The sequence below is a fragment of the Centroberyx gerrardi genome, chromosome 14 (genome assembly GCF_048128805.1).
Source record: "Centroberyx gerrardi isolate f3 chromosome 14, fCenGer3.hap1.cur.20231027, whole genome shotgun sequence".
Classification (NCBI taxonomy): domain Eukaryota; kingdom Metazoa; phylum Chordata; class Actinopteri; order Beryciformes; family Berycidae; genus Centroberyx; species Centroberyx gerrardi.
The window spans coordinates 17,232,790-17,251,037 of NC_136010.1; the positions used below are offsets into that span (position 1 = coordinate 17,232,790).

The following is an 18,248-nucleotide window of genomic DNA, read 5'->3' on the forward strand; positions in this document are numbered from 1 at the left end:
GCCAGTGAAAGGTAAAACAAATGTACTAATACATATTTGGTCAATTAAATATGTTAAATAGTGTGGGGGTCACTGTTCTGCTGCCAGAGGAGTACTTGTTGTCTCGGTCATCTCCTGGCGGGCTGGGACCTGGCCGGAGGTACAGCTGGGTTTAAGGCAGACCCCTGTCTCAAAACAGAATGTGTTCTGAAACTCCTGTAAAGGGGGAGAATAGGTTTGTGCCTATCATTTGGGTTGCCCCTCTGCTGGTGGTGTCTGCAGACAATCATTTGCTGCCATTCATTTTTGTACAGTATGATAAACATCTTCCACAGACATTTACAGAGTTTACCCACGTTAGATAATACATCACAGTAAACATAAAGCATTCATTTGATTTTGCAAAGGTTTCTCCATTCTATTGTTATTTCATTGTGCTTGAGTGTGTTCAAGGTGAGTGTTTCATATCAGTACATGCCTTCAGAGACCTCTCTTTGGACCAGAGAATATTTCAGGCTCAGGCTTGGATGAGCAAGGCATGCGTCACAATGTGAACATAGGATGGAGACAAAACTGACGCTGACATCCTTAGTGATTATGTTACGCTCTTCTTACTGTCAATCTCCTGATATGCAAAGGAAGAAATGGAAGTCTCTGCTGTGTTAAAACATCTAATTGCATACTGCATGCATTGTAAAATGGTTGGGGGAAATGTAAACTAGATGTAGATGGTAGAAAATGGGCTATAACTCTAAATGACACTGATATTCTCCTTTAAGGGGGAAGTGAATCACCATCACATAGTAGCAGAATCAATCAGGAATTTCATAGCTGAGCTGCTATGGCAAAAAACAAAACACTTTCAACTTCACACTCTGGATAATAATAGTCATATAAAGTCAGTTGTATTATGTACTACTCAAGCGGCACAAGGTGATGTAATTAAGAGCTGTTACCTCCCAGCTCCAGGTTTCTAGTCTCAAATAATTAAGCTGCAGGATGATCAAGCCAAAATCAATCTGATCATAGGTCCCGGGAAGCTTTTACAGCAAGGTGAAACAACACAAATATTTACCTCTTTGAAGGTGTCTCCATACACGTCTTTGATGTACTTCAGGAAGGCAGTGGTCCACTGCAGGGTGGTGGCTTTGTCCGTCTCTGGGTGGCAGAATGGCACCAGCATGTTGAGCTCATCACAGCACAAACGAATCCTCTTCCTGCATAGCGGTACAGGCAGTGCAAAAGTTTTGAGCTTTTTGATTCTGAATGAATATGAAGTGGGATCAAATTGGCCTTATCATATTTTATAAGTGGATATTTTCTAACTTCAGTGGTCAATGTAAACAAGACTAGATGTCCCTAGTGATGGCTGGGCCGTTCTGGCCAAATTCCTCACAAAACTCAGCACTATGAAAGGGGAAAAATTGCTTCTAAACTGCTCGAGACAATTTTTACTCCAGGAGCTACTAATATAATTTAGTAAACTGACTGCATTTACTTCTGTAATGTTCATAAGTCTCAAGATGAGCAAGAGTAGCCTATTCAAACAGAATAATCAGTGTTACAGCCTAGATCAATCCATGTCACACAAATTACATGTGGAAGAGTGCACCATTATTAAAGACAAGTACAGCTCTTTCTAATGACTGTTTACCTGCGGTCTCTCTCCTTGCTGTTGTGTCTCTCTCTGCGCTGGCTACTCTCCACACAAGATCGAGCTCTCTTCCTGGTGCTGCTCCCTGCTTGTCCAGCTGAGTCTGGGGCAGCCTTAGCAGCCTTGAGGGGCCGAGGGCCACGGGCCCTAACATGCTTATTGGGGGCAGCAGGCTTGGCAACAGCATTAGCTACATAAAACATGAGGGTGTGTATGAGAAGAAGTTGAAGACAAACTTCTATCTGCAGCGTAATACAAATAAGTAAAACTGTAAATAAGACACAAGGATTAGAATACTGATTTTTACTTTCCACTTTCACCAAATGCTGCTCCTCTGTTGGGTTGGTGTGACTGATAATCTCGGTTTTTGTAACCCTCTCTGGGCGATAAGTTAAAGACAAATTCTTGGGGATGATCAAACCCTGATGCTTGTTGGATTCAACCATGTGAGGAATATGGCCAAACACCTGGGATTAAAATTAGACAAATTGATTAAACAGTGCATTCAGCCAGTGCCTTTGGAGCAGTGAGAAAAAACAGTTGTACATTTTTTTCATCATACTTGTCCACACATCCCAGCGATTGGGTTGAACACGCCCCCTCCGTATGGGTTTGAAAGCTCAATAGGATTAGCTCGATCGCATCTCATCCACTTCTGCATTTGTGGATGTATGACTGCCTCTTGAGCCTCCGCTGACTGCTGAAATATTGTCAAAAAACTGAAACACAACAGAGGAGATTTTGTACATTCCATAGCAATGAGTATACCAGCATTACATAGTTATTAACAAATAGCACAACGCCACATTGGTGAAGCATACTTGCTAAGAACAGCTGACTGAGCATCTTGCTGTCTGGGGATGTCACCAGGCACGCAGTTAAACCTTTTCTCCAAGCAAACTCGAGCAGATGGGTGGGGTCGGGTCAGCAAAGATGTGCTGCTGTTGGCAGGTGGTTCTGCCTGGGTCACATTGACTTCACGTCTGACTCTGGCCAGCACAGAAACTGGAACCTCTCCACAAGTGGTCGGTGTCTTTTCTCCTGGCAGACTGCTCATCAGAGATTGCTCCTCAGTTGAAGTTGACAGGTCAATAGCTTGGGTGGTTGGGGAGGGGGAAATCACTATGGATACAGCAGCATCTTTAGTTGTCGCTGTAGTGGGGTGACATCTGACATCTGACCCATCAGGATCCGCAGCTTGTGCCTCCATATGTGTCTGAATAATGTGCTGAAGATGTGTGTATTCAACTTCTGTCATCTCCATTAGATTGAGCTCAGTGCCCAAAATCTGCCCCGGATCATGTGTCATACATCCACTTTGGCTCACAATCATCCCAACAGAGTCACAGCTATATTCTCTGGATGACGGTGACACATGGACGGTTTTACAAGCTGTCGAAAATGTTGACATCCTTGACTCTAGAGATGGGAAAGAAATCAGGATAAACTTTATGTGGCAAACATCAACACCATGACGCTACAAGCATGCACTTGTTCTAGTGACCTCAACTAACGCTGCTTTGCTAAATGACCGTAGCTTAGCTACCTGACTGACCCAGAGAGATTGTGCATTGTAGGCACTAGGTTAACTTTTTCCCGCTCTGACACATTAACGTTACCTCATTCACTAAAATGGCAGCTACGAACCTAGCATAAATTAGCGTTGCAGTTAGCTTGAACAAACTATTATGCCAGTGACATTACATTAGGTGCAAATAATCAACAATAAGCTATATCCAGGGATGCAAGAAATCGGCCTACCAAACTCTAACGTTAGTCAGTTAGCAAACAAGTTTCGTTAAGCTAGCAAATTCGGGTTAACGTTGGCCGACGTTGATTTTCTATGCAGAACTCCGACATCTTAAAAGTGGTAAAACCACATTTTCCAGAGCGAATTACTAACTTGTCCGATTGATGATAGATAGGCTGTCAACAGGCCGATGACAAATTTACGAAAAAGCCCGTATACTGAAGTTACTCACCTTTCTTCCTACCGGTGTACTGTTGTCCTCAAGTGAACTCCAGCCCGGTGGTCGCGGGTGGCAACTGACGTCGTAGCGTTCACATCAACCTTACTACTGCTATTCATTTGCAAGTAATACAAACCGAGGACAATTTACTCCCTGCTGGTTCCGTTCGTTTCTGACAAAATCACCAAGGCTTTTCCAGCTGACAAATATGAAAGTGTTTCTCCTAAGCAATTAACTGCATGAACTTTTAACTAAAAATCTACAATAAAGTTCATAGCAATTAAATCTTCGTTTACCAGGCCTCACACTCTGGAAATTTATTTTATATAGAAATGGAATATTGTCATGTTCAATCCACTGTACTATAAGAACAACAACAACAACAATAGTAATAATAATAATGATTATTTAAAGGCATATTTAATTCTACAAGTCAGAAAAGTATAGACCAATTTTAGAGATATTTCTCAATTCAGATGTTAAAAAAAACAACAACCTCAAATTCCTGGAAAAACAGTCGGCCAGACGCCAAAATAGTGGGCCAAATACAGCAACCTTAAATTTATTATAGGTGACAAAGGTTTTGATACATCCAATATTTAATGACCGCTCAATCTGAGTATCAACTTGTGTCTCTGGGTTTTACAGGCAAATGTCCAAAGGGAAGCAGAAAACATAACCCAGAAGCATCATCAGGTAGGCCTACCTGTATTTAGAATGCTGTGCTACAAAGAACTGCATAATTAACAGAGACAGTATTAATAAAAAAACAAAAAACAAAAATTTGTCTGAAATTCCCATAACTACATAACAAATGTTGTGTTAAAGGCATTGTTAAATTGTAAAACTAGAATATTGACCAGTTACCCATGATAAATGATCATTAAGCAATCTGTGTGCTGTTTAAATAAAAAACAGACTACTTTAAAGAAATCATTTATGTGTAATCAGAAAGTCTCTTTTGAATAGCCTTTCAATGATTTTTGGACAATTACTGCATACACTGTCAAGTAGCCTAAATATCAAAATCTGTTAGGCCTAAATGACAACAGGACATGGTTAGAAGGAGGTATATTTTCAAAGTTTTCAGGAGTATTTCCATTTCGCTATCTTTTTCCTTTTATTTAATTACAAGCAAATACAGGTAGGCATACTAGTTACTTTGAAGAAGAAAAAATGCATTCAAAACATCCTAAAATGTTAACTCTAACAGAAGTAATCAGAGGGAGTACAAGAAGAAGTTAATGAAAACCAAACACCACATAACTGGTATGAACCAGAATATATGCCCATATCCCATAAAATCACCACGGTACTGTTATCTGCAAACTTGACCTTCCATTTAGTATAAATGGAGCAGCTCCAGGATTTGTCTCTTGATTACATCATTAATGAACAATGATCTCGTTTCTAACAGATTTGGGTACTTCTCTCACCATGGCAATCAATCAATCACAACATCTTGATTACAAAATGAGGTTAAACACAACTTTAAAAGGTTTCTTTCTCTTTTTATTGAGTTCTTGCATTTTAAAAGAACACTGGAACAAGCCATTATTATATCAGCAGACAACTGAACATATAAACCAAATCAAGGCTACTGTACTGACAACACTATGGCTATGTTTAGAAATTAAAAAAAATCTATTTACTGTACTGTACAAACATTTTTAACTTGAATTACATATTGATTTGTCTTTACAGCAAGCAAGTTGTGAACAGTAATGCTGAAGAGGAGGCATTCAGTCATAATCAAATGACGAAAATAAACGCATCTATCTTGTATGAAACAACACCAGCCAGAACATAATGAACTGATATACCTTCATGAGCATTTCCCTATTAAGGTAGAAAGTCTGATCTTTTGCATGGCTTTGCCTGTAGATCATAATAAAATTTCAATCAGACTTGGACTACCACTATATTTACGCAAAATACATTCAATATGTGTAGTACTGTGGCATTTGTCTCAAAAATGACAATGCCATAGCATTTCTACTTGTTTCTCAGTCAAGTAGACACCTTACTGTCCTGAGGGGTGTCTGTGTTGTCATTTTTAGCCTGTTTGTCACTTGGCTCCTCACATCTTGGTTTGGTTTTAGTTTGTTCACACACACCATGGACCCTGTTTTTATCAATTTCATTGCCCTCTTGCCTCTTATCTTCTCCACCTCCTTTGCTTACACCTACAGGTGTGCTTATGTTTAATACACTGCTTCGCCCCTGCTCCTGTCTCCCCACTTCTCTGTCCAACTCTCTTTCTCGACTCACTGGTCTACCTCTATTCCGTTCCCTTCCATGACTGTCTGTTGTGTTACTGTTTTGCTGTTTTTTGCTGAAGGTGTCAGGGCTGTTGATTATACGAGTTGGGAAGCGAATGAGACCTTCCGTGGGAGTGGGAAGTAAAGGAGCTCTGTGTCTCTGTGGCCTTACTGCTGGCTGATTTTGTGAGCTGTCAAAACGGAGGCATGGTTGCCCTCCACTGTCTGGAGCTGGACCTGTGGGCCTGTTGAATGGACCAGAATGTGGGCCACCAAGGCCTTGGAATCTGGTAGTCTGTTGATCCATCTGGGTCTCTGAATTGGCTTGATTGTGCAAAAGCATCCTTGGACTATTGAAATGAGGTGATGTTGATATATCTGAATGCCTCAAATCTGGGCCTCTCCTTTCATTACATGCTGTTTGACCCCTCAGCCCTGGTTCCCTACCTCTCATGTCTGGCCCTCTGCTGTCAGACCCAGGACCCCTTTTATCTAACCCTTGCATATCTTCCTTGAAGTCTGGCTCAGGCCCCCTTGTGTCCAACCCTGGGCCCACCATATCTGGACCTCTCCTATCAGACCTAGTGTCCTCCATGTTTGGACCCCACCTCTCAGGCCCAGGTCCTCTACTATGTGAACCTTGCCTTTCAGGTGCTGACCCCCTTAAATCTGGTCCTCTCCAATCATCGTGCAATTGTGAAACTTTTCCATCAGGCACTGGCCCTCTCATGTCCAGACCTCTCCTTTCCCTCCTGAAATCTTGCTCAGGTCCTCGTCTACCTGGTCCTGAGTTTTCCATGTCTAGACCTCGTCTTTCGGATCCTGGCCCTCTCCTATCAGACCCAGGTCCTCTACTTTCTGACCCACTCCATTCATCTCCTATACCTGGACCTCTCCTATCAGGCACTGGGCCTTCAATGTTTGGATTTCTGCTTTCAGGCCCTGGCCTCCTGAAGTCTGGACCTCTTCTATCAAGGTCTTGTACTTCCATATCTTGGCCTCTTCTGTTGGGCCATGGATTCCTGAAGTCTGGACCTCTCCAATCAGGCCCAGGTCCATCCATGTTTGGACCTCTCATATCCCCCTTGAAGTCTGGCCCAAAACCTCTACTATCTGGGCCTCGGCGATCCATGTCAGGCCCCTTCCAATCACCCACCGTGCCTGGACCTCTGTCATCCAATCCTGGTTCTTCCATGTTTGGACCTCTCCTATTGGGTCCTAAACCCCTTAAGTCTGGCTGCCTACAATCACCCCCCATATTTGGACCTGCCCTCATATCAGGCCCTGGTTCTCTCATGCCTGACCCTCTCCTGTCATGGCCTGGTCCTCTCATGTCTGGATCTCTTTCCCTTCTGAAATCTGGTCCAGGTCCCCTTCTATCTGGCTCAGGCCCCCCTCTATTAGGCCCTCTCCATTCATTTCCTGAACCTCTCCTACCAGGCCCTGGGAATGCCATATCTGGGCCTTCCTGGATGGGCCCTGGGCCCCCATAGCCAGGCCCTCTCCATTCATTTCCATGACCTTTCCTACCAGGCCCTCTGGACTCCATATCTGGACCTTCCTGGACAGGCCCTGGGTCCCCGTATCCAGGCCCTCTCCATTCATCTCCTGGGGCCCTCCTTTCAGGCCCCAGACCCTCCATATTTGGCCCCCTTCTATCAGGCCACAGTTCCTTCATGTCTGTACCTCTCCTATCTGGTCCTGAGCCCCTGAAGCCTGGCCCTCTCCATTCATCTACCCTATTTAGACTGCTCATATCGGACCCTGGTCCTCTTATAGGCCTTGGCCCCCTCAAATCTGGACCTCTTCTGTCAGGCCCTGAACCCTCCATATCTGGGCCTTCTTGGATAGATCCTGGCCCTCCAAATTCTGCCCCTCCCCATTCATCTCTGGGGCCTCTTCTATCATGTCTGGGGCCTTCTGCATTTAGACCTTTCCTGATGCCTGGGCCTCTTAAGTCTGGTCCTTCTGGACCTCTCCAATCAGGTCCTGGGCCCTCTATATGTGGGCCTCTACTTTCAGGCCCTGGTCCCCTGAAGTCTGGACCTCCTGGACCTCTCTTATCAGGCCCTGAGCCCTCCATATCTGGGGCTCTTCTTTCAGGTGCAGGTCCCCTGAAATCTGGACCTCTCCTATCAGGCCATGGACCCTCCATATCTGGACCTCTCCTTTCATTCCCAGATACCCTTAAGTGTGGACCTCTCCTGTCGGGCCCTGGACCCTCTATATCTGGACCTCTCTGTTTTGGCCCTGGTCTCCTGATGTCTGGACCTCCTGGTCCTATCCTGTCAGGCCTTGGGCCCTCCATATTCGGACCTCTCCTCTCAGTCCCTGGCCCTGGTCCCCTGATGTCTGGATGTCCCCGTCCTCTTCTGTCAGGCCCTAGACCCTCCATACCTGGCCCTGTCCTTTCAGGCTCCGGTCCCCTCATGTTTGGACCTCCTGGTCCTCTCCTGTCAGGCCCTGGACCCTCCATACCTGGATTTGTACTTTCAGGCCCTGGTCCCCTGAAGTCTGGACCTCCCCGCTCTCTCCTGTCAGGCCCTGGGCCCTCGATACCTGGACCTGTCCTTTCAGGTCCTGGTCCCCTGAAGTCAGGACCTCCCAGTCCTCTCCTGTCAGGTCCTGGACCCTCCATCCCAGGACCTGTCCTTTCAGGCCCCGGTCCCCTCATGTTTGAACCTCCTGGTCCTCTCCTGTCAGGCCCTGGGCCCTCGATACCTGGACCTCTCCTTTCAGGCCCTGGTCCTCTGAAGTCTGGACCTCCCGGTCCTCTCCTCTCAGGCCCTGGGCCCTCCATACTTGGACCTCTCATTTCAGGCCCCGATCCTCTTAAGTCTAGGCCTCCAAGTCCTCTTCTATCAGGCCCTGGGCCCTCCATGTTTGGACCTCTCCTATCAGGTCCATAGCCTCTCCATTCATCTTGTATACCTGGCCCTCTTATGACTGGATCTGATCCTCTTCTATCAGGCCCTCTCCATTCATCTCTCATGTCTGATCCTGGACCACTCCAATCTGGATCCCTAATGTGTGGGCCCGGACCTCTATTTTGACTCCTCTGACCCCTCATATCAGGACCCATTTGGTGTGGCCCTCTCCATTCACCCTCCCTATCAGGACCACCAATATCTGGTCCTGGACCTCTCCAATCTGGATTCCTCATGTCTGGAATGGGACCTCTGTCTTCTTGACCTCTTCGTTCATTTCTCATGCCTAGCCATGGACCCTGCATGTTTGGCCCTTGCATGTCTGCATTCCCCATATCTGGACCTGTTCTTCCAGTGTCTAGCCCTGGACCCCTTGCATGTAACCCACTCCTTTCACACCTTGTATCTGGGCCACTCGCATCACCCATATCTTGATCAGGCACCCTATAACCTGCGCCTCTCATATCAGCTCCCCTTAATTCATGCATCATTTCTGATTCTCTCATGTTTGGCCCATGCCCACTCCTTTCAGCCCTGATATCTGATCGTGGCTCCCTGAGCTCTTCTCCAGGCCCTCTCATATCTTGGCCTGCATCTAATATGTTAGGTCCACCCCTTTCATCACTTATGTTTGGCCCTGGTCCCCTCATACCTAAACCTTGCCCTCTCTGTGGCCCCTGCCTTTCTTCTATCACTCCGGGGGATACTCTATCTGCTCTTAGAACTCTTCTCTTCTCTAAATCTAGAGCCCTATCTTGACCAGTTCCCAACCTCAAACCCCCTATACCAGGCCGTGGGCCCCTTTCTTCTGACCCTGGACCACTATCATGCTTGGGTTCCTTCCAATCTGTTCCTGGGCCTCGAAAAGCTGGACCTAAACCCCTTATTTCTGGACTTGGATCCCTTAAACCTTGACCACGACCTCTTGAGTCTTGCCCTGAACTACTCATATCTGTCCCTGGACTCCTTATATCTGGATTATGACCTCTCACATCTGAAACTTGGCCCCTCAGGGCTGGCCTTAGCCCCATCAAACTTGATTCTGGACCTCTCACCTCTGGCCTTGGACCCCTTGTGTCTGGCCTTCCGCCCATATCTGGATTCTGACCTCTCAAATCTGACCCTGGACCTCTCATATCTGGCCTTGGACCACCTGGGCTTTCACCTGTTAGACCTGGGCCTGGAATGCTTATACCTGGTCCCCTCTTATCTGGACTTGGACATTTGAAATTCTGACTTTGGCCTCTCCCAACTGCACCTTGACCCCTCATAGCTGATCTTGGACCCCCAATATCTGGACTTTCACCTCTAACACTTGGTCCTGGACATATCATATGTTGTCCTAGGCCTTTCTCCGGGCTGTGATCTCTCATGGCCCAACCTCTGCCTCTACCTCTACCTCGGCCTCTACCTCGACCTGTCATATCTGATCCTCGATCTCTCATTTCTGGACCTGCGTCACTCACACTAGAACATCTTTGATCCACCACATCTGGCCTCCAATCCATCATATCTGTCCGGTCTGAATTTGGAGCCCTACCTTCTCTCTGTGGGCCCCTCAAAGATGGACCTCTCCCTTCATCTATAATACCTGGCCCACGATGTGGGATTTCTGTCTCTGGTCTCCACATGTCTGACCTTAAGCCCATTAGACCTGGCTGTGGACAACTAACATCTAGGCCTCTCCTCTCACCCATCACAACCGGCCCTCTCATATCTGGACTTGGATGATGCATATCTGGTCCAGGGCCTCTCATGTCTGGGCCTCTCATGTCAGGCCCTATATTATCTGACCAAGGGCCCTTCATAACTAGAGTGGAATCTCTGTTAGTTGGGCATTGTACCTCCAGGTTATTTATGCCTAGACCTCTCCTCTCATTCTGTAGGTCTGATCCACTCATATGTGAATTTGTAATAGCTGGTGCAAGCCTTTGTCCTCTCATGTCTGGTTCTTGGTGTCTCATAGCAGGGCCTGGACCCTTTATACCTTGCATTCCTGCGCTTTGCATATCTGGCTCTGGAAGCCTCATCCCTGGGCCTCTCGCAGCTGGTCCTGAACCGATTCTATCTGGATTTTGATCTTTAATGCCTGGTTCTCTCATATTAGGCTCTGGACCCTTCATCTCTGGCCCTTGACCCCTCACTGCTAGGTCTCTCATGTCTGGTCCAGGACCCCAACTGTCTGGGCTTATGCCTGGGCCTCTCATATCTTGTCCAGGACATCTAATTCCTGGCTCTCTCATATCTAGATGTGGACCCCTACTTCCTGGTCCTTTCATATCTGGTCCAGGGCCCCTAATTGCAGGCCCTCTCATATCTAGTCCTGGACCCCTAATTCCTGGCAATCTCATATATGGTCCTGGACCCCTAATTCCTGAGCCTGTCAAGTCAGGTGCTGGACTTCTTATCCCTGGACCACTCATATGTGGTCCTGGGCCCCTCATTCCAGGACCACTTACATTTGTCCCTGGGCCTCTAATACCTTGGTTACTTATCTCTGGCTCTGAGCCTCTTCTATCTGGGATATGATTTTGCATCCCGGGGGCTTCTGGTCCAGGACTCCTCATTTTGGGTATTCCCATCTCTGGACCTTGGCCTCTTAGATCTGGTCCTGAACAATTACTATCTGAGCCTGTACCTGGACTTGAATGTCTTGCACCTTGGCCTAGTAATTCTGGATGTCTTAAGCCTGGACCTCTCCTTTCCATCTGTTTGTCTGCCCCTCCCATACCTCGGCCTCTGAAACCTGGGCCTCTTAAATCTGGAGCTCTGATATCTGGACTTGTCATATTTGGAATTGGACCTCCAATGCTAGGCCATTTCAAACTGGCCATTGTTTCTTGACCTCCAATAGACAGACAATGAATTTCACCACTCACACATGGTGTTGAGCCACTGATAACTGGCCCAAGATCTTTGGCTTCCTCTACCTTATCTGAGTCACTCTTTTCTATGCTGTTGGGCTTCATAAACTGTGGCTCTGGATCAGGGCTCTGAGGAGAATCTCGAATAGGTGGATCAATTTCTCTTAGAGGAACTGTACTTTCAATTTTGTTTTTAAGCATGAATTCCTGTTGAGAGGTTATATCCACCTGCTGAGGAGGACCACTGCCTGTGTTGTGACGATCACTGAATGAAAGTTTATGAGGCTCCGGGGATTGTGATAGTTCTTTATATTCAAGCTTCTCATTGGTGAGAAGTTCATGTATCACTGGAGACAAGTCTTTGTCAAGGCTCTTTTGCTGTGTAGTTGCAAACTCAACATGATTACATTTTAACTGAGGTCCATCAGGATCATTTTTAATAGTAACAGGGGTGTATGATGAGGTGTTGCTCTCTACAAGTGGTCCAAGGTCAGGGCCTAATGGTGTATTTCTCAGAACACTTGGATGTTTTGATTCCTCAAGGGCTTGAGGAGAAGGTTCCCTTTGCTGTCTTGGTGAAAAGGAGAGAGCATCTCTACTTCTGGGGGATGATGGGGATCTGTTATGTCCATGAGAATGCCGGCGCGAGGCATGGTCCCTGCGATGGCGCCCCTGGCGTTCAGACTGGTCCCTAGTTCTATGCCTTGACCTGTCCCTTTCACTTCTTCTGTGTCTATCCCTTTCTTTCCTCCTTCGGGAATGTGAAGGGGAGCGTCGCTGGGACCTTCTTGAGGGGCTTCCATGGCGGTCCCTTTCTCTGCGACTCCGCCTCTTTGGTGACTGCTTACGCCTTCTGCCATGGTATGAATTCGGAGGAGTAATCTTATGGGAGTCACCATGCCCTGCTCTAGACAAAGATGAGTCCCGAGTCCTCACACTGCCCCCTTGAAATACATCATCTTGCATTTCATTAAAGAGTGATTCATCCTCTGGATCATAAGCGACATCAGAGTCTTCAATCTCTCCAGCTGAGGAATACTTGTCACTTTCCTTAACATGTTCCTGTGTTTCATCTTGTTCAGTAACAATGGACATGTCGTTTTTCAAATCAGGGTTGGTAGTTGTGTCTTCTGTCTTGACAGTTTGTGAATCCACACTTTGATTGTTCAAAGCCGTTGTAAGGTCATTGGTCTTGTCTGTTGATTCTGAAGGCTTTGACTCTGACTGAATTATGTCACTCTGCTGAGATGCAGAGGGCTGACCGAGAGGCAGAGATTTTGTTGGGGGAGACATCAGTGAATCAGAAACAGAAAAGTGAGCCATGAACATGCCCACAGCCTCTCTCTGTTGACGCAGTGCTTCTTCCTGCTCCTTCAATTGACGTTTTTGCTCTTCAATCTGCTTATTAAGCTCCTCAAGCATCCGCTGTTGTTCAGTCAATGTTGCAGCTGAGATAACCACAGTGCCTGTAGGGAGGTTCTGCAAGACTGGGGCTGGGGTGGAAGCTTGAGCTGGGGTTGAATTGGAAACTGGTGTTAGGACCTGGGTTGGAATTGGGACAGGGCATGGTGTAGGCGCTGAAGTTTGGGCTGGAGCAGGGGCCTTTGCTACACCAATATCACTTTGCATATCCTCAAAGATAGTCTCATCTTCAGGATCATAGGCCACATCATCTTCCCCAAATGTTGATGGTGCAGGGACACCTGCCTTAATTTTTTCTATGCTATGTGGAACAACCATTCCATATCCCATTGCTGGATCATACTCCTCCTCTGGGTCATATGGTCGGTCAAATTCATTTTCCTCCTCCTCTATTGCTTTGACTTTGGATTTCTGTCCATACTGTTGGACTATTGGATCTACCATTGGGCCAGGCACTTGAGGGGGCACTAGAAGCTTCATAGCACTTAATGGGGTTGTTGTAGGGTTGCCCTCAGCTGGGATCATAGAGTCAGATGGCTTATTCCCAAACAAAGTCTTCAAGATAGTCTGAAGGGGAGTGTTATCACTGGATGTGGTGGTGGGATTCTTGTCAGAGAGGGTATTTGAGATGGACTGAGTGGCAGCAACAGGGGCTGAGGTAGAAACAGGAGGGGTTGCTTTGATGGAAGTCAACAGGGTTGGTATGGTAATTGAGCCAGAGGAAGACGAGTCTGATGGTGATCCAGTAGAAGGAGGGGAACCAGGAGGGGTGGTGCTGATAGGGGTCTCTGGATCATAGGGTTGGAATATCTCCAGTTTGTCGGAACCATAGAGGACTGGGGGTTTTGGGATCCACATGGGGTCTTTGGACATATGAACTTTGGGTCTCTTCTCTTCAACTTCCTGTTGCAAGCTTCCTGGACGTTTTGGTTTCTGGATAATTGCCAGTCCCAGAAGGAGATTGGGGCGGTTCTTTTCAAGCCCTATGAAATAAAGAAAAGTAAGATAAATCATTACAATTACAATCATTATTGTGTTCTAAAACAGCTTGCTTTATTAAAGAAAGGTTACATGTATAAATTAACAAAATAGACAAATAAGCTTACAATGACAGGTAGCTCAACTAAATCATACATAAAAAGCTTAGCATTCTAGTGTAACTGATGGTCACTGGCTGCAGGCAGGTGCTCTGTGTTCAGCACTTGAACACAAAGTACCTCCTTGAACTGGCTCAAACCGCTAATCCTCTGCTCACCAGCACCATATGAGCAGGAAAACTGCAGTCTCAACTATACGATAGTTAGATCAGTTCCTGTGCATTGCTAAAGGTTGTGACTAAGTTGGTCTGGAGACTGTTGCTAACTAGGGAAAGACAGCTGACAGGAGGGAATAGACCACATTGGGGCCATCATATGTCAGCAACTGATGGCAGCAGTATCCAAGGCTGCCTCAGCATATTGATTACACTTTCAAAAGTTATGAAAATAGAGAAAGAACAGAACAGGTGGTAGATGACTCAAGCCAACAGGGTCAACCATCCCATTTGCCTATTGGAAATTATTGGGTGAGATACTGCGGCCTCAATATATACCTAATTGTAGGTGCAGTGTCACTGTAATGCAAATCCAGTGTAGCAAAACAGTGTCCTGTTACTGTTAATTCTGGAGGTGTTGTGGGCCTAATTCAGCAAAACATTTGTAATGGGAGGTGCCCCCCCGATAACCCCAATGACTTAACCATGACCCTTTCTTCCATCATCCAAAGCAGGAAAGCAGGTTTTTTACGTAGGCACTCACCCTAGTCAAATAATGCAAGGTATTATTACATCAGATCTTGTGTATTGGTAAATATAAGAACAAGTCAAAGCATTGTCACACCTGGTCCTTCAAGAGGTTGCAATTTGGATGGGATGGCTTCCTTTGCGCTGAGTGGAACAAGGTATATGTCCTTGATACTACGGCTGTTATTGGCCACCACACCAAAACGCCCTCTGCTGCTGAAGTAGGAAAACAGGGACACATAGGCCACCTCTTCCTCTTCTGTTGCAGGGTGAAACCGGATCACACACAACTCCTAAGAAACAAAAAGAATTATAATTGGAATAAATATGAATCAATTTAGTATATTTTTGATATTGCTGTAAGAAGCACAACGGGCAATATATACTGCTTGCCTTTGTAACAGAGGTCTTCAGTCTCGCAACATAATCCCACACTGTTTGAGGCATGATTCGTCCTCCAATTTGTATAGTATCAGGTAGGTCCTAAGCACGAGAAAAAAAGTGATTTAAGTCTTTACCAATTTAGTTCCAACCATAATAGTGACACTCTTTTGATAGCACTGTGTGTAAATGCAATCATTGTGAAATGCAATACCGCTTTAAGAATTTCAGCAGATCCTGAAACCAGATATCCCTTGGTGACAAACTTGGCTACACTGAGCATGTTTAGGAAGCCTTTCCACAATATGTCTTGCTTGGCCAGGAACTGGGCAGTCTCACCATCAGCTGGGGAATGAGAGCTCATGGTCCTGAAATCCAAACCACAACAGCACCATAACAATCCCATCCAAAAACATGGTTATTTGCAAAACAATTTGTATATTACCTAAATAATGATTTAAAAAATCAAAAGTCCATAACATAACATAACATAACATAACATAACATAACATAACATAACATAACATAACATAACATAACATAATATGTTTTCTTATAGGCTTTATACTTCCACAGTTTTTTTCCAATACCTTGAAGATGTACCATAGAGTCTGGGATCTGCTGAAGGGGATGGCTTCATTAAGATAGATTTAGGTAATGTTGGCGGTGGTGGCAGTGAGGGAGGTGGTGGCAAGGGCAGGGCAGAGCTAGTCTCTTTGAGAGGGGTGTAAGGGGCTGGTTGGTTCTGGGCTGTATTACTGGGACCAGAGGTGCCACTAGACAAAGCAGAGGACCTGCTTGCCGCAGTGCGAGGGTCACGCCTTGTGATGGTTACTGTGGAGACAGCTGGAATCACAACTGGTGTATATGCTCTCATGGGTGTCTTAGCTTTATGGGCGTCTGGAGTCGGGGAGGCAGGGGACTCCATGACAGGAGAAGCAGGAGACTCTAAAATAGGGGAGGCTGGAGAATCCATTACGGGGGAGGCAGGAGATTCCATAATGGACAAGGCTGGAGAATCAATGGTGAGGCGGGATGAAGGATCCATCAAGGGAGATGTTGGAGAGTCCATGTCAGGCGAGTCAGGGGGGGCCCGCAGAGGGGAGTCATCTCCTGCACAGCCTCTCCACAAGGCTTCTGCAGGGCTAGTATAGCAGGACTGACCATATTCACGCTTATCTCTTGATTCAGAAACCTTGGGTTTCTTATGTACGGGTTCCTCCTCCTCCTCAGCTGGTATCTGACCTAGGGGCAGAAATTCAAATCTATTCTGAGAAACTAAAAATAACAATGAGTGATAATAATGTTCGGTAGGTATTGTGGAACTATTGTCAAAAGTTTTCTCTATTTACCTGTGCATATCTTGCATTTCAGGTCAAAGAGGTGAGTTTTGTGCTCTGATGTTGTGTCCTTTAGCATACAGCTGAGGATATCTGGTACAGAGCTGTTCTGGCTTGGCTGATTTGGTCTGGGCTTGAGAGGAGGAGGAAGACTCCTCTTCTGTTCCTGAGGAGCAACAGACACAGACACAAAAATACACAAACAGCAACACTTAATTGATTAACTCAGCATATTTGCAATTGATGGAAAATATATCAAAACATCCACAGAATTCCATAACTACTGCGCTAGTATGCCATGCTTGTGGTGCTGACAGAAAAATCTGGAGCAGTAGAGACAATATTATGATCAGGTTGTAATTATAATTCCATCCATTTAATGCACATGAGGGAGATACACACCGTGTTTCTATCAGACCTTGAGGGATTCAAACTGGGCAAATCAACCTTCACTGCTTCAGGCTTCTGCAGTAAACTTGGAGCTTTAGCAGCTGCAGCCTTAACCTAGATTATACACAAGCAAGGGAAAAAGACAATCACATCTGACACAAACACTGCTTGACCCTATTGAGACCTGATAACAAAGTGAAGCGTAATATCTGATTTTCTCTTTGTTGTGGTGTTTTACAACTGCTACACTGTACCTCAGTAGTTTCCTTTATGCTTGGTTCCGGCGCCTTGGTTGCCTGCATGTCCTTCTGACTCATCCTGGCCAGCCTGAACGGACTGATCTCTCCACGTACAACCCGATACAACAAGCCCTGGAGAGGACCCATAATCAGAATGTCAAGTTTGTTAAAGGGAATACATTTGAGTCACCTGCATAAAAAATCTTTTCAAGAATTTATCCAATATTGAGGTTAATATTCAAATGAGGGGAGAAGAACAGTGAAAATCACAGAAACAGGTTTTTGTCAAGTGTCAACAAACCTTGTTTCTTGGGTCTTTCAGGTTGAACATTATAGTTCTGTACTTGTTCATGTATTTGCTGTCTGTGTTCCGAAATATGTCGAACATCTCCATCTCAATGCTTGTGACAAGCTTTCCAACTTCACTCTCAGACATCTCCAAATCCTCACAATCACACACCCTTGGCAAATGAAAAAGCAATTAGTCCATTATTTTGTTGTGCTTTAACTGTTCACAAGTATGAAGATGTATAAACACAATACTTGAAATGCTATTAATTTCTTTCACTGTATTTATCTAATACCTGCACCTTTTAGTCCCAGCCTCTGATCGGTTTCTTATGAGCTGTAATATGCACCAGTGCCTTAACAGATTATAGCTGCAATTTTGACATTCTTATGAACCTCCAATGTGCTTTTTTTGTGTTGTAGGAAATAATAATTTTCTCATCTTACATAAGTTTAGTTTGTTTTCAGGGTGCAGCCGTCACAAATTATATGGTACTGGACTCACTGTGTATTGATGAACATAATCCCCTAACTAAGAATTCACTCATGGATTTATGATATTTTGCCCATATTGCTAACTAAATGTGCATACTTAAATGTACAACACAAAATTACCAAGCAGCAGCATACAAAGTACTTTTGTCACTTGAATGCAAGTATCCTGAAAATGTAACTTTCTAAAAATGCTACTGCTCGGTTATGAATTAAACACTGTAATGTAAAATAGCTTAGAAATGCTTGGTAATGAATTTA

The 18,248-nt window shown here is 45.3% G+C and overlaps 2 protein-coding genes across 2 annotated transcripts in view; both read right to left on the bottom strand.

Annotated features, from left to right (window-relative positions):
* Window positions 1-69: 69 nt before the first annotated feature.
* LOC139908056 (transcription factor-like 5 protein) lies at window positions 70-12,375 on the bottom strand. The gene is made up of 7 exons (XM_071894635.2): window positions 12,365-12,375; window positions 2,455-3,045; window positions 2,196-2,352; window positions 1,941-2,100; window positions 1,634-1,823; window positions 1,055-1,196; window positions 70-195 (listed from the first exon to the last, which is right to left on the bottom strand). The coding sequence occupies exons 2-7, from the start codon at window positions 3,042-3,044 to the stop codon at window positions 70-72; spliced, it is 1,365 nt and encodes a 454-aa protein (XP_071750736.1). The 5' UTR covers window position 3,045; window positions 12,365-12,375.
* A 712-nt stretch (window positions 12,376-13,087) lies between these two features.
* Window positions 13,088-18,248, bottom strand: part of LOC144542300 (death-inducer obliterator 1) — a 29,708-nt gene continuing 24,547 nt past the window's right edge. The window contains exons 8-16 of the mRNA XM_078288097.1: window positions 17,509-17,668; window positions 17,223-17,339; window positions 16,981-17,082; window positions 16,591-16,744; window positions 15,829-16,483; window positions 15,453-15,606; window positions 14,955-15,150; window positions 13,421-14,060; window positions 13,088-13,262 (exon numbers count right to left, since the gene is read on the bottom strand). Of these exons, the coding sequence (XP_078144223.1) occupies window positions 13,088-13,262; window positions 13,421-14,060; window positions 14,955-15,150; window positions 15,453-15,606; window positions 15,829-16,483; window positions 16,591-16,744; window positions 16,981-17,082; window positions 17,223-17,339; window positions 17,509-17,668 (2,353 nt within the window). The remainder of the gene's footprint in view (window positions 13,263-13,420; window positions 14,061-14,954; window positions 15,151-15,452; window positions 15,607-15,828; window positions 16,484-16,590; window positions 16,745-16,980; window positions 17,083-17,222; window positions 17,340-17,508; window positions 17,669-18,248) is intronic.

What these genes read in the sequence shown, in the direction of transcription:
- LOC139908056 (XM_071894635.2), bottom strand. Translation starts at nt 3,044, where the DNA reads ATGTCAACATTTTCGACAGCTTGTAAAACCGTCCATGTGTCACCGTCA. An exon ending in TCGCTGGGATGTGTGGACAA is followed by an intron (nt 2,101 to 2,195) that starts GTATGATGAAAA and finishes TTTTAATCCCAG; the next exon opens with GTGTTTGGCCATATTCCTCA. An exon ending in ATGGAGACACCTTCAAAGAG is followed by an intron (nt 196 to 1,054) that starts GTAAATATTTGT and finishes CCCCCTTTACAG; the next exon opens with GAGTTTCAGAACACATTCTG.